Here is a 16,363-nt window from a genome sequence, read left to right on the forward strand (position 1 = left end):
GGTTTTGCATCAACCTGGCCTGGCCCGGGTACTGTGGGAGGGTTTCCCTGAGGAACTGCCAACTGGCCTGAGGGCTGAGGAAGGAGTAAGTGTTCACTGCATTTGTGGAGAGCCATGGCTGTCCCAGCAAGGCCTGAGGTGAGGCTGGAGGACAGAGCTCAGGATGGGATCTCATGGGAGGTGCAGCTGGAAAGGGGGGCAGGGGCCTCTGAGGCCAAGGCGAAGGGGCTGGATTTTCTCCTGCTGGCACTGGGCAGGCTGCAAAGGCTTCTGAGCAGAGAGGGTGACTTCTGGAGCTAGTGGAGGCAGGATTTTTATAAAGTTCCTCTGGCTGCCTTAAGGAGGGGCAGTAGGAGCCACAGTGAGTTTTCAGATCAGCCAGGTTCCGAAGCTCAGGAGACACAACTTCATTCTACATTTCTCTTAGAAACTCCACTCTGGTGATGGTCGTAGGAATGTTTCTCAATTGGTCTGAGGATCCTCACCAGCACTTACCTGTGCTGGTGTCCACATGGTTCCTGGCTGGCAGGCCACTGGTGGCCATGGCTTTGTCCTGCTGTCCTGGCCATAAGACCTCTGAACCCAGTGCTGCCCCAGGCTGCAGCTGGGCATTCCCTTCTGCTCTCAGGCCATTGGTAGGGAATACACAAGGCTTGGGAACTCACGACCCTGGCAGAGTAGGGAGTCCGGAAGGGGATCTGTGGCCCTAAGTGTGGTTCTCAGGGACCCAGAGTCGGTGCACAGGCTCCCTGCTCCCTCTGCCTCTTCCCCAGCACCATCCCACAGTCTGCAGTCCCTTGATCCTTTCTGTTCCCTCAAGGACGGGGCTTTGGACATGCAGAGGCTGAGGACTCATTCCCAGCTTCTCTGGGAAGCTGCTGTTGGTCTTTCCCTAAAGTGACAGATGATTCCGTGATGGAAGCACAGAGAATGGGATATCATCGTAGCCATATTCTTGTTCAGACCATTTAATCTGAACCCAGTCATGAGAACATATAAATTCAGATCATGCAACAATCTACAAGTTACTTGGACACGTAAAAGACGTCAGTGTCGTGAAAAACAAAAAAGTAGGGAAACTGTTTCTGATTCAGATTCTTCTGACTTAAGAGTCATGATAACTGAAAGCAGTGAATAATCCTTAAGTGGATCCTGGGTGGGTACAAAGGAAGAGGCATAGACGACATTATTGGGGCATTTGGAGTGTGGCTGTGCTTTGGTATTAATGTCTGGGCCCTGGGCAGTCTCCTGGGTAAGGAGGGGTGCACGTGGACCACTCCTTTGTTAAATTAGAGAGTAACGATGGTATTTTGTGGTTGTGCAGGAATGTCCTTATTCTCAGGAGTTGCCTGGTGTGTTTGGGGGTAAAGTATGGTGTATGCAACTTACTTTCAAACGGCTCCAGGGGAGGGGGGGAATGTTTGTATGTACCTGTGAGGGATGATGCAAATACGGCAAAAGTTGACTGGGTGTTTGTTATACAATTCTTTCAACTGGTTGGGGGGTCCCCCACTGTGGTGACAGCAGGGCTGGGAGTGGAGGCCCAGATTCTGCACCCCAGGTGCTTCCCTCTCGCTGTGCTCTGCTATAGGGAGTGCAGGATCCCTGCCAGAGACCCTGATCCAACCCTTAAGGCCTCTCCCCTGCTGTAGCAGAAACACTCAGGCCCTGAGGGTAAAGGTCCATGCTCGTCCTCTCAGGCCTGTCAGGAGTAGAGCTGGGCTGCTAGCTGGACAGTGGCCCTCAAGTCCAGCCTGGCCACCTCTTGTGTTCGCTCACCTCTGAATGTCTGACTCAGTGCCCAGGGCAACCTGAAACCTCTTCACTTACCCTTCTAGTCACCCCCCAGCCGGGTCTCAGAACAGTGTAGGGCCAGGGAGGCTCCAGCCCCAGGATGTCATGAGAGCCACCCACAGTCAGCAGGTGCTCAGCCACCACTAACAGGATCCAGAGATGAGGGCATGCTGCTCTGAGTGCAGGGGTCTGGCCCACAGGGTGGGATGAGTTCTGGAAGGGCCCCACAGAGGCAGCCTGAACAAAGCTCCTGGGAAGGCAGTTCTGTGCATCCAGAGCCAGGGGTCACTGCCTCTTAGCTGGGTGGGGCCAAGTGAGGAGGCCAGGTGTCTGAAGCTCAGCTTGGCCCAAGAACTTCCTAAAAGGCATGTTCTTACCACTGGGTGTTGGTGCTGAACGTTGTTCTGCCCAGAAGGCACTTTCCCCAGGTTCGACATCCCCCAAAGCAAGTGAATAGCCACTGTCCTCCTGGGCTCTATCAGAGTGCTCCTGCCCAGTTTGGTGGCGCTGTCACAGCTTCCCACAGCCTCCTGGCCTTGCTTTTCTGCCACCTGTTGGAGACTTGAACTCACATGGGATTTGTTCAGTGTCTCTCTCTCCCCAACTAGAGCATGAATTCTGTGACTGACTGCCAGGCCCTGGCCTGGGAGAGCAGGTGCTCAGGAAGTGCGATCAGTGCCTGTAACTGTCAGGGGGAGGTAGCGGCTGGGGGTGCCACGCACCCCGTCCTGGGAGCTGTGCGAGCCGAGCTGGGACTGTGTTGTGGGTGAGGGCAGCCCATCGTGGCTCTCACGTAGAAACTATGAGTTAAAGTACTTGTTTCTTACAGGAAGCAGGTTAAAGTAGATGCTGTGCATTTTTCAGGTGAGGGAATGGAGAGCTGTTTTCTTGCCCAGGGCCATGACCTGGGTTGTGCTAGAGTTGGAATTACGGTTTACGCTCAGGTCCGCCTGTCTCTGAGAGTTGCCATGTGGAAGGGGGCCTGGCTCAGTCTCTTCGGGAGTTCGGGAGTCCACTTCACCCACCTCACCCCAACCTGGCCCATCCCGCTGCAAGAACACCATGAGCCCTTGGTACACGTTACCTCATTTATTCTCACAACATGCCTGTGAGGTAGGGAGGGGCAGGGACTGTCCCCATTTTACAGAGGAGGAAGTTGAGGCACACAGAGGTCAAGTGACTTGCCCAAGGTCACAGACGGCGGCCAAGCTGGAATGGGGCCCCAGAGCAGGCCCTCAGTTCACCCGGGGCCCCTGCAGCAAGTGCCAGACACGAGGACGTCTCTAATGCCAGCTCTGTCTCCATGGTAGAGAGCAGCCCTCCTCGTGCACTGAGCTCGCTGAGGGCTGGGCCTCCCCCTCGCCCTGCCTGCCCCCAACCCTGCAGGCCCGGGCCATTGCAGCTCAGGGCTCATGACACCCTGGGAGTGGGGCTGGGGGGCAGGGAGAGAGAAGGAATATTGGGGTAAAAAAAACAAAAAAAACAAAAAACAAAACCCCAGAAAACTCAAGAGGCTGGGCAGATGGGCCCACGGCAGGGGGCAGGTGGGAGACCAAAAAAAGGCCGCTTACACACAAGGTATATATTTTTACACACACTTGTACACACACCTAGATATAGTACATGTAAAAATATATGCTATTCACACACCCGCCTCCTGCCAGGTGCCCCGAGAGCCAGCGGCGGCGCTGGTGGGCATGGGTGAGCAGAGGGGCGTTTGTTAAATATACACTCTAAGGTCTATGTGCATATGTACACATACGTACAGACGCAGCCGCCCGCCCCTCAGGTACTGTACACAGGCTTGGCCAGGGACAGACAGCCCCTGGAAAATGGGGTTCCTCTCTCGAGCGTCCCCTGCAAGTCACTCTGAATCAAACATTTTACTGAAGGAACAGGGGGTTGGTGAGAAGAAAAAGGCGGGAGTCTGGAGCGTGGTAACTGTGGCTTTTATCTCATTTTTTCCCCAAAGACTTCAACCCTCCTCCCCTTCTCGGAGAGGCGAGGACCCCCGTCCCCCTTGCCTGGGGCTGGCTGCTTCTGCTGTGGGGAGCCTGTACCTGCGTGTGCACGTGAGTGTGTGTGAGCACTTGGGCAGGGGTGCGTATCCACCTCTGTCCTCTGGGCTCTCAACCACAGACAGGGCTGAGAACCAGCAAGCCGACAGCTAGGACGGTGACCCCTGTGTGGGCTCTGAAGGGAAAAGAGAAAAACGTAAGAATGAAAACTGCAAGGTCAGAGCAGGGTGGCTGGAGGAGAAGGAAGGACATGGCAGGGGCCCCAGGCTGTCCTCGGACTGTCCTCGTCTTGTAAACAAGCTAGTGCGAGTCCCCGTTAGATAGAACAAGTAAAAAGACCGCAGTCCGGAGGCTGGGCCGGGAGTTGCCGAGGTCCGTCTACCTAGTCCACCGCGGCCAGCAAGAGGGGGAAAAACGTTTTATGGTTTCGTATTTTTGATGACTTTCTTTTGTATGAAGTCTTCATAAACCTAAAGCTGGGAGGGACCCAAAAAAGCCAAATCGTGAGCCCTTGTATGTGTCAATTTGAAAGTTGGCTCAGGGTCTCTGGACAGAATAACCATCCTAAAGGTTGAGAAAATTGTGTTCCATTCACATTTAGTTTGTGTTTTTTGTTTTTGTTTTTTTAATGACTTAAAATTGTTTGCTTCCCGCTTCCTGGTCTCAGAGTCGGGTCTGGGCCTCAGGGACGTAAATCTCGATGCTGTCCGCACTCTCTGTGGCTGAGTTCTGCCGCACAGAAGCCGCCCGCTTGGCCGCCAGGAGTCTCTTGCGGGCCTCCTGACGCTGCTTGTCCCCGGCATCGGAGGCCTTGTCGCGGCTCACTGCCGGCTTGGATTTAGCTGGCTTCTTTGGGACTGGAGGGGGTGGTTTCTTCTCTTCCTTTAGTGAGACAGTGAGGAGGGAAGAAAAATAAAATAAAGGTGCACCTTTTGTGTGGCGCTACCACCCGCTATATTGCCGGCAGTTGGAGTCTCCACCCCAGCCTCCCCACATCGGGCACAAGCAACACACATTTGGAATCAGAAAGCCACAAGAAGCGATGATAGTGGGAATAGCACAAGGCATAGGAGCAGAAAGCAAGCTTAGAATCCTACAGTGTTCTGGCAGGAAGGGATGGAGAGATCACCTGTTCCCACCCTTGCATTGAACCATTGACAGCCTGAGTCACATGGCTGGAGATGGGCTTTAAGTTTAGAGCCTCTGACTCCCAGGCCACATTTCACATGCTTTTCTAGGGATCAGAACTCACAAGGGCCACAGTCCAATAACCACAGGGGTCACTGGGTGCCACAGTTTTACAGAAGGAAGCCTGTGCCTCCGGGAAGAGGCTGGCCCCAGGAGGACTGTTTTTCTGCCTCCAAAGTTCCAACAGCCACATCTATGCTAGCGCTCTGGGCTGTGGCACGTGTCTCTTAGGAGCCCCATTTCTTAACATGCAGGGTGGGATGGCATGCTTCAGGGGGCGGCTTCCACTACACAGAGCGAGCGGCATGCTGGACGAGAGCCGAGCATGGACCCCGCGCACTGATGGACGTGAGCCCCCAGCTCAAAGACGACACACGGAGAAGGGAGCCAAGCAGCACTGACCGATGTGGGCAGCGTTATTGCCGACCAGGAATTTGTCCCTGGACTTCCCCTCCGCACTGCTCCATGCTCACCTTCCTCTTCTCGGGGGTTTCCACCAGCTGCCAGCTGTTGGCCTTGAGGTGGTAGAGTTCATCAAACTTCATGCTGATGTCCTCGATGGACAGCTGTAGCAGGTCCCAGAACCCTGCCAGGTCCTGGGCTGTTGGACGCGGGTTGGCTTCAGGGTTCTGTGGGGGAGGTGGGGATCAGTGGGGCAAACGAGGCAGAGGCCTGTCCTGCACCCCACCCCAAGTACCCCACCCCTGCCAGCCCTGGTTAGGGTCTCTTGAGGCCTAGTCGTGCTCTGCTGTTCTCACGGTCAGTATCTATATGAGGGAAGGAAGCCATTTCCTGCTCACTGCCAGATCTGATGGTGCAGATCTTTGAGAGAAAGAGTCCCATCATGAGAGCAGGCCCGGCACATACATGGGACTGAGGCCTCCGTGTTCCCAATGTGTGCCGGGCAGAAAACTGTTCTGTAAAAGAAGAAGTTCCTGGCCCTGGTCTTACAGTGAGGCAGGGAGACGTCAGGATCACTGCCAGGTGGGTATGATTACAGAATCCGTGGGGTTCTCTGGGGACATATTCCTCATGGTGATTGCTCCAGCCAAGTAAGCCCCAAACCCTTGCAGGTCCGGAGACAAACACTCGCCACTGTCCTCCAGCCCTAGGAGCACACCACCCCTGGCCGTCTGGAGAGGCTTCCACAGGAAAAGCTACCCTCCTGAGAGAGAAGATTGAAAGAAAAAGCAAACCACCAAGCCTCGTCGTGGTGGTATGTCTTTAGTTCTTACCCATCTTCTTAGAGGATGTTTAATATAAATAAATCAATGCTAAGAGATTTTTAAGTTTCATGTGGCTCTTTTCACAGAGGGTTCACTTTTCTATTTCAAGAAGTAGTAGAAATTTGGAAGGACCATCCCTGGCCCTTCCCTTGTGCTGGGCACGGACACTTGTCACCAGCACCTTCTCCATATTAGGGAGGAGGTCAGAGGCTTGGGGGTAGAGGAGGGGGGGGGGGCTAATCCAGCTGGACAGCTGGCGGGCAGCCGGTGGCTGGCAGCCCTGCAGTGGAGGAGGAAGAACCACACTCACCAGGTTTTGCTCACAGAGGCCCCGGAACTGCTGGAATTTCTGGGACATCAGTAGCTGGGCACTGCCCACAGCACTGAGGACTTTCCCTAAAACTGAGAAAGAGAAGGTGGAGAAAGACTGAGCAGAGCACAGGGGTTGCTGGGGTAGAAGGCAGGATCAGGGTTGTTGCTCTTACTCCCCTCCCCACCACCTTAGGATATCAGTCATCATTTGGTGAATGCCATCTGGTCTTCATTTTATTCACACATGAAGCTCTCATGGCAAAAAAATGCAAGCAATACAGATAAAGCGAACCCCATCCCCTAGTTCCTAAGGATATTTTATGGCAATAAATTTGAAAACTGAGTTTAAATGGAAAAAATTTCCAGGAAAACATGAATTATCACAGAATCAAGAAACAGAAAATCTTATTACACCAAAGCTGTTTTTAAAAAACTGAATAAGTTAAAAGTCTTCCCAGAAAAACGAACCAAGCTAAACTATGTAGTTTTACAGGTGTCATTTTACAAAACCTTCAAGGAACAGATAATCCTGGTGTTATATATTCAGACTGTTCCAGAGAGTAAATAAACACAGGAAACGACACCGCTAATTTCAGGAGCCCTAAGAACAGACAGGACATGCCAAAAATAGACTGCTTTTGTTCTGAACATAAAGGTAAAAGTCTTGAATAAAATATAAGCAAATAGAATCTTAACAGGAGAGTTAACCAGGACGTGTTCAGCCCAGGAATATAAGATTGATCTTTTAGTGTGACTTCTAGTTTTAAAGTTGTGGCACAGGGGAGCCTGGATGGCTCAGTTGGTTAAGCGTCTGACTCATGATTTCAGCTCAGGTTCGTGAGTTTGAGCCTCGCACCGGGCTCTCTACTGACAGTGCAGAGCCTGCTTGGGATTCTTTCCCCTCCCTCCCCTACTCACTCTGTCTCTGAAAATAAACTTAAAAAAAAAAAAAGTAAAAAAAATAAAGTTGTGGCCTAAAGAGAGCACTACCTCCCAACCCCCGCAGAATCACTGCAATGCAAAACAGAGTAAAGAGCAAACAGAAATCCAGCAGCGCTGGGTGTGAAGTAGGCTGCCTGCCCCACCTGTGATAGTAGCCCCAGGAGGAGGGCTGTAAGGATTCCAAGTCTAGATAAAGATGGCAGTTTTGAGAAGCCAGTAATCTCTTATTTGAAATTTAAAAAGGGGGTATGGACTGCGGCAAGAGCTTTTCCGAACCTGGTCCAGCACCAAGGGGCGGGGGGCTCTGCACTGTAAGCAGTTCGGTCACTGCCAGGGGAGAAGACAAGGCTGAAGATGGCACCCATCCCTGTGCCTTCGGAGCTCCTGCTGGTGTGGTCCCTCTCCCACGGTGATCTACTTACAGGAGCTCATTACGGAAGAATTTTGCCTCATTAGGAAAGCAGTGATTTAAAAGGAGCTGAACAGATATAGGAACAGCAAATGGCACATGAACATTCACCAGAAAGTTCTTGCTAGAAAACGATGAAAAGCTTGACATTTATCCATTGATATGTAAACCGGTAGCTGAAGGCAGGGATGGAGGTGCTCTGAAAAGAGATATAAGACAATGGAAGGAGATAAAACCTGAGGTCTGGACTAGTGCAAGAGAAAAATCAGGCCATCACAGAAACAAGGACCACTTGGGAAGCAGCACAAAGAATAAACCCTGCTGCCAGCCAGTCAGGACTAGGAGAGGGAACAGGAGCCAAAGGCTCCTGGTGCGAAACACTCAAACTGCTTGATGACAAAACGAGATGTCTTTTTAAATGAATAGCTAAGCTGCTGGGAATAAACTGAGCCACTCCCACCTCCCACTCAAGGCAGGTGGTAGAGACGTTTGGTCTACAGTAGAGTAGGAATAAAAGGGAAAGATTCTCCGGAGAATTCCCAACCATAAGACTGCACTTGGGTACTTCATTTTCTAAGAAATAAAAGAAGCAACTAAATATGAAAAAGAAGAGACTATTTACAAAGTGACTAAGAGCCATGGAAAAGAATGAGGGCCACAGTGTACATCTGTTAGCTATGCCAGAAGGGAGCAGACGGAATGGAAGAGAAGACACATTCAAAGAGATTGTAATTTAGGATTTTCCAGAAATGGCTACTGACACCTGACAGAGTCAGGAAGCCAAATGAATCCCAAGCAAATTCACATTTATAGTAAAATGGAAGACATGGGGGGGGGGGGGGGGGGGTTGGGAAGCAGCCAAAGGAATCTTTCTGCTAAAGAAATGAATTAAACAGCAAATTTCTTGACTATAACAATGGAAAATTATTGACTGAGTTTCTCTGGGTGCAGAAATTCTGTCATTCCAGAATGAGTGTGGATGGGAAAGAACAGTCTCTTCCACAGAGTGCTGGGAGAACTATCCACAAGCAAAAGAATGAAGCTGGACCCTTAAGAATGAATCTAAGAGCTAAACTATAAAACTCTTAGATAAAAACAGCATATCTTCATGACCTTGGATTGGGAAGTAGTTTAAGACACCAAAAGCACAGGCAACAAAAGATAAATTTGGCTTCACTAAAACTAAAAACTTTTATGCATCAAAGGATGCCATGAAGAAAGTGTGATGACAACCCAAAGAATGGGCAAATTACTTGCAAATTACATATCTAACAAAGTGCTAATATCCAGACAACATAAAGAACTCCTACAACTCAACAAAAAAGTAATCCAATTAAAAAGGAGCAAGACCTTGAATAGACAGTGTATCTTTCTCCAAAGATACACAAATGGTCACTAGCATCCTCAACATCATCAGTTATTAGGGAACTGCAAACCAAAACCGTAAGATACCACGATTATAAAACAAAAAACCAAAACCAAAACCCCGAAAAAACAAATGTTGGCAAAGATGTGGGGAGACTGGAACCCTTGTGCATTGCTGGTAGGAATGTGAACCATCGCAGCTGCTGTGGTCTGGCTGTTTCTCAGAAAGTTAAACATCGAATTACCATATAACTAAAAAATCCCACTCGTAGGTATGTACCCCAAAGAACTGAAAACAGCCTTAAACAGATACCTGTATGCCAGTATTCACACAGCATTATTCACAGTAGTCAGAGGTGGAAGCAACCCAAGTAGATGAATGGATACTATGGTATATTTGTACAATGGAATATTAGCCATAAAAAGGAATGAAGTTCTGATATATAAACCTCATGTTTAAAGACAAACAAAAAGGGGCATGTGGGTGGCCCAGTTATTTGAGCGTTCGACTTGGTTTCGGCTCAGGTCATGATCTCTGCACTGACTGGTGTGGAGCTTGCCTGGGATCCTCTCTCTCCCTCTCTGCACCTCCCCTGCTTGCTTCCCTCCCTCTCTCTCTCTCTCTCAAAACAAATAAAATAGGGACACCTGGCTGACTCAGTTGGTGGACCATGTGATCCTTGATGATGAGGTTGTGAGTTCAAGTCCCACAATGAGCACTGAGTTTACTTAAAAAACAAAAACATAAATGTCTAAGTAACCCACTGGTTAAAGAAATCGCAGTGGAAGTTGGAATATTACATATCCTAACTTGTTAGATATGGCTAACGTACTTAAAGGGAAATCCGTAGGCTTCAAAACAGATTTTTTAAAAGGACTGGGAAAAAAATGAGTTAAATATCCAATTTAAGACATTAATGAAGGAATAATACAATGAACCCAAAGAGAGGAGAAATTTAATAAAATAATAAGCTAACATATAATAAAGGCTTAATAAAATGAGCAAACCCTGCCAGATTGATCAAAATAAGAAGGAGATAGGTACAAATAAGAAGATCAGGAATGGAAAAAGAACTATATAATATAACCTAATAGAATAGATACATATTTTTAAAAAAGATTTTATTTTTAAGTAATCTCTAAACCCCAACATGGGGCTTGAACTCACAAGCCCAAGATCAAGAGTTGCACACTTTACCAACTGACCCAGCCAGCGGCCCCCGGAAAAAATATTTTTAAAAAGTTCTACAAAACAATGAAATAAAAGATAATTTTGTTCTTAAAGCATATGAATAGACAAATATCTAAAACTTATTTTATGAAGCTAAATAACCTTTGCACTAAAACTGGGCAAGCATAGAAAGGAAAATGACCAGCCAACTTTTCATGAACAAAGGCAAAATTATTAAGTCAGATATTAACAAATCAAGTCCAACAATGTACTAAAATGATAATATATCATTATTCAGCTTAGTTTATTCCGGTAATACAGACTGACCCAACATTAGAAAATTCTAATGACTTCTGATTGTGGCCATGAAAAACCAGTTAGTAGCAGACAAACTGAACCCTCCCACCAAGAACAAGTGAAAAAAACGACGTAAAATACAAAAAACAAAAAACAAAACCCAGAAAATCTGAAGGCTTTAAAAAATTACCAAAGCAACCATAATCCGAGAGGTTAAGATCGCCCCAGTGAGAAGGGAAACAATATTCAGGCAACTCTGGTATCAAAATACTGCTTGCACCCTAAGGCATCTCCCAATTTATAAGCAGCACGAAGCTGAGAAGCTAAGAAGCCAAGAAGCCAAGCAGAAAGTGGAGGTTATGAGGCTGAGAAGCCGAGCAGAGCCTGAAGCAGTTTCATGAGGATAGGAAGATCAAAGCTGGAATTCAGAACTACCAAGGCAGACAAGACCTGAGGTCAAGGAAGGTGCATGAAGCTAGTACACAATGCTTCCAGCAATCTTAAGGTGTAAGAGAGACAAAAACTGGAGTTCAGGGTTTGCCAAGAAGGAGTGGCTTGAACATACCACAGGCTCTCTCTGGGATTCCCTGGAGAGTGCACACTAGAATGGGGATAAGTACAAATAGACTGTCTCAAAACACCTAGCTCTGAAACAGTTCAACTGGGTTAAGTTGGTTTGGCTTTACTCTGCCTTCAAGAAGCAAAAGTAAATCCTTTCTGGAAGAACAGAAAATCATCCTGAGCCAAGTTGTTTTCATATACAGTTTCTGGCACTGCCACCCCATAGCAGAGAAAGGACCAAATGCATACCAAAAGAGAAAACAGAAAAAAGACAAAGACCTCCAGGGGATGTACATACTGGAGTTATTGGACAAGGGCTTTTCAATAACTAAATGTGTCCAAGGAAATATGTGACAAGATGAAGAACTTTGGCAGAGAACCAGAACCTATCACAAAGAATCAAATGGAAATTCTAGAATTAAGAAATACAGTAACTGAAATTAGGACTGCAAATAGGTGGGTTTAATAGATTAGTTACAGCTAAACTATAATCCAGCAGGAAGTATCCAGACTGAGGCCCTGAGGAGGAAAATGGAAAATACAGAAAAGAGAATGAAGAAACCTAAAACATGGCAGTCTAATGGATGTGTAACTGGCACTCACAGGACAGAAGAAATAAAATGAAACAGAAATTTGAGGAAATAATGGTCAAGACTTTTCCGAAACCAATGCAAGTTTTGAAAGCCGAAGATTCAAGAAACCCTATAAATACCAAGCTGGACAGACCACAAAGAAAACCACACCTAGGTGTCACAGTAAAACTGATAAAACTCCCAACATAAGGAGAAAATCTTAAAGGCAGACAGAAGAAAACAAAGGATTCTTCAAAGAAGTAGCAGGAAGACTGATAGATGACTAATAGAAAGGCTGGGAACCACAACAAAATCAGAGACAAAAAGTACTGAAAGAAGATCAATACCAACCTACAATTCTTAGCAAAAATACTATTCAGAAAAAGGGGGACAATACATTTTAAGACAAATATTGCATTAAAATAAATACTGAGCAGAGTTCTTTGGGCTTTTGCTTTAGTTCTTTAGGAAGGAAAATGACCCTCCTAAGCAGAAGCACAGAAATAAAGGAGTGAAAGGGTCTGCTAAATAAATATTCATCGTAATGTTGATTGTATAAAACAGAAACAAAATCTTGCAGCAGTAAGACTATATATAGAACTATTATACTTCACAGCAATATTACATAAGTCAGGAAGGGAATAAAAGTGTTCTAAGGTCCTTGTATCATCTGTGAAGTGGTAAAGGTACTAATTAAGAGTAGTCTTTACAAAGTCAAGGATGCAGGTTGTAATCTTTAGAGAACTAAAAGAATAATAGACTAACATAAGAAAAGCGGAACTACTTAGTTAATCCAAAAAAAGTCAAGAAAGGAGAAAAATCTCTATAAAATTTACCACATTACTAAATTAAGAAAGCGTATTTAGATATGATCATCTAAATATAGCAGAGGCACCTGGGTGGCTCAGTCGGTTAAGTGTCCGGCTCTTGATTTCTGCTAAAGTCATGATCTCACAGTTCACAAGTTTGAGCCCCACGTTGGAATGTGTGCTGACAGCACGGAGCCTGCTTGGGATTCTCTCTCTCTCTCCCTCTTTCTCTGCCACTCCCCTACTTGTGCTTACTCTCTCTCAAAATAAAACTTTAGAAATAAAAGATATAGTAAAAAAATTCCATTAAATTCAACAATTTTCTTAAACCAGAAAAAGAGTATTTACAGCAAACCTATGGTAAACATCATACTCAATGGTACAATGTGAAAAAGCAATTCCTTTTTTTGTTTTCTTTGAGTAGTCTCCATGCCCAACATGGGGCTTGAACTCAACACCCTGAGAGATCAAGAGCTGCATGCTCTAATAGATGGAGCCAGTCAAGAGCCCCTGAAAAAGGAATTCCTTATTTAAAATAATAAAAACATAACAAGGTTTCTAGATAAAAGATCACTATAAAGGTCAAGAGCATTTCATTAACAATAAAAAATACAGCTTATGTCCCTGCAAAATGAAAATACGAATCTAACAAATCTTATGTAGGAAATACAAAATCTAATTGAAAACATTAAAGACCTATATAAATGGAGACACATAATCATGTTCTTGGATAGCAAAGACTTCATAAAGATGTCAATTTTCCCCCAAATTGATCTACATATTTAATGTAATTGCAATCAAAATCTCAACCTGGAATTTGAAAAGCTGATTCTAAAATTTATATGGGAGAGCAGAGAGCCTAGATTAGCCAACACACTCTTGAAGAATGGGAGCTTTTCCTTCCAGTGATCAAGATTCCTTGTACAGTTACAACAATGAAGAAAGTATGATTTGGGCCTAGAAATAATAGAATAGAAAGCTCAGAAACAGATCAACACATATGGGAAACCTGAAGTTTGTCAGAGCTGTACTGCATATTAACAGGATAAGGACATTTTATTTATTTTATTTTTAAAAAGCGTTTATTTATTTTGAGAGAGAGAGAGTGTGTGGGCAGTGAGGAGAGGCAGAGAGAGGGAGAGGGAGAGCGAGAGAGAGGAGAGAGAGAATCCAAAGCAGGCTTTGCTGTCAGCGTGGAGCCCTCCCTACTCAGGGCTCTCAAACCATAAGATCATGTCCTGAGCCAAAATGAAGAGTTGGTTGCTTAACCAACTGAGCCACCCAGGTGCCCCTGGACAAACATTTTGATATATTATTATCCAAACAAAAAATTAACATAGAGTCTCATCTCACTCTAAGCAGACAAATCCATCCCAAGGGATCAAGGACTTAAATGGGGACAGGAAAAACTGTTACAAGAAAACAGTAAAATATCTTTTTTGGGTTGCCCGGCTGGCTTAGTAAGTGGAGCATGTGACTCTTGATCTCGGGGTTGTGAGTACAAGCCCCACGTTTGGTGTAACGATTACTTAAAAAAAAATACACACACACACACACACACATATACACACACGTGTGTGTGTGTGTGTGTGTGTGTGTGTGTGTATTGGGGCAGCTGGGTGGCCAGTCAGTTAAGTGTTTGACTTTTGATATTGGCTCAGGTCATGATCTCATGGTTGTGAGATTGAGCACCAAGTCAGGCTCTGTGCTGAGCATAGAGCCTGCTTCAGATTCTCTCTCTCCTCCTCTTTACGCCCCTCCCCTCCCCTCAAATAAATTTAACAACTTCATTCATTCATTCATTCATTCATTCATTTAAAGTGTTTATTTAAGCAATCTCTATACCCAACATGGGGCTTGAACTCCTGAGATCAAGAGTTGCATGCTCCACCGACTGAGCCAGCTGGGCACCCCAAGAAAACAGTAAAATGTTTTTTTGACTTTTGGGGAAGAATGGATTTCTTAAGATACCAAAAAGCACAAACCATAGAAGAAAAGAGTAACAAATTTACATTAAAATTAATATCTGTTTACTTAGAAGATACCATAAAGAAAGTGAAAAGACAGGTCACAAACTGGGAGACAATATCTACCAAATATAAAACTGACAAAAGTTCCAGAATCCAGATACATAAATATCACCTATGAGGCAGTAAGAAAAAGACAACTTAATAGGAAAACAGGGAAAAAATGTGAGCAGGAATTTCATAGAGGAGGACACCATGAATGATTAATATGTGGAAAGATGCTCAATGCCATTAGTAACCAATGAAATGCAAATTATAACCACTATTTGATTGATATTTGTAGACTGAAAATAACCTCATATACTAAATGTAAGCAAAGATGTAGAGCACTGGGTACTTCAACACAGTGCTGAGGAAATAATAAATTGGTATAATCACTTTGGAATATAATTTAGCACTTCTTGTAAATCTGAACACATGTGTACGTTATGAACCAAGGGTACTTGGTATACTTGGCATACGGGTACATCCAGTATATATCCTAGAGAACTCTTGTTTATGTATACCGAGAGACATGGTCAAAACTGTTCCTAATAATCCATAGCTTACTTCATACTTAATAGTATAAGACTGAATAATTTCACACTAAGATCAGGAATGAGACAAAAACAAGGGTGCCCCACTCTTGCCATTTGTATTCAACTTTATATTGAAGCCAGGGCCATTAGGCCATAAACAAAAATAAAAGAAACCAGATTGGAAAGAAATAAAACTATCCCTATTTTCAGATGAAATTATCCTGTATATAAGAAATCCTAAGGAATCCCCCCCAACATTTAGTAAGGTTGTAGCATACAAGATCAATATAAAAAAAATCTATTGTATTTGTATACATTAATAAGATAAACAATCTGAAAAGTTAAGAAAACAATACAATAGCGTCAAAAGAATAAAAGGAATATGTGTAGCAAGAGTTATTTAAGGTTTGTATACTGAGACCTACAAAATATTATGGAAAGAAAGTTTTAAAAACCTAAGTAAATGATAAGATATCCCACGTTCATGGATGGGAGGACTTAATATTAAGATGGCAATACTCCCCAAATTGAATTGCAGATTTAACACAATTCCTATCAAAATAAAATCCCAGCTGTTTTTGCAGAAATTGACAAGCTGACCCTAAAATTCATGGAAATGCAAGATCAAAGTACATACTTTGAAAGAACTTCCATTGGTGAGAACCTGAGAGTGGGCCATAAACTTCTTTTATTTGTATTTTTATTTGAAGAACAAAGTTGGAAGACTCACACTTCCCAATTTCAAAACTTATTTCACAGCTATAGTAATCATGACAGTGTGGTACTGGCATAAGTATACACATGTGCATCAGTGCAATGGGATAGAAGTGAGAATTTGGGTATAAATTCTTACCTTTATGGTCAGTTGATTTTTGACAAGGGTGGCGAGAACCATTCAATGAGGAAAGAACAGTCTAACAAATGGTACTAGGACAACTGGATATCCAAATGTCAAAGATTGAAAGTAAACCCATACACCTCACACTATACTCAAAACTTAACTCACAGACATAAATGTAATGGCTAAAACTATAAAACTCTTACAAGGAAATAGAAGTAAATCTTCATGACCCTGGATTGGGTAATGGTTTCTTTCTTTTTTTTTTTTTTTTAAGTTTTTTTTTTTTTGGGGGGGGGGGGGGGGGGGGGGGGGG

The 16,363-nt window shown here is 44.9% G+C and overlaps 1 protein-coding gene across 3 annotated transcripts in view; it reads right to left on the minus strand.

Annotated features, from left to right (window-relative positions):
• Positions 1-2,868: 2,868 nt before the first annotated feature.
• DLGAP4 (DLG associated protein 4) overlaps positions 2,869-16,363 on the minus strand; it is a 65,415-nt gene continuing 51,920 nt past the window's right edge. For all 3 annotated transcript variants that reach the window (XM_049650860.1, XM_049650857.1, XM_049650859.1), the window contains 3 exons: positions 6,537-6,628; positions 5,474-5,629; positions 2,869-4,694 (listed from right to left, as the gene is read on the minus strand). In XM_049650860.1, the coding sequence (XP_049506817.1) occupies positions 4,476-4,694; positions 5,474-5,629; positions 6,537-6,628 (467 nt within the window). In that variant the 3' untranslated portion in view covers positions 2,869-4,475. The remainder of the gene's footprint in view (positions 4,695-5,473; positions 5,630-6,536; positions 6,629-16,363) is intronic.

The sequence above is a fragment of the Panthera uncia genome (genome assembly GCF_023721935.1).
Source record: "Panthera uncia isolate 11264 chromosome A3 unlocalized genomic scaffold, Puncia_PCG_1.0 HiC_scaffold_11, whole genome shotgun sequence".
NCBI lineage: Eukaryota > Metazoa > Chordata > Mammalia > Carnivora > Felidae > Panthera > Panthera uncia.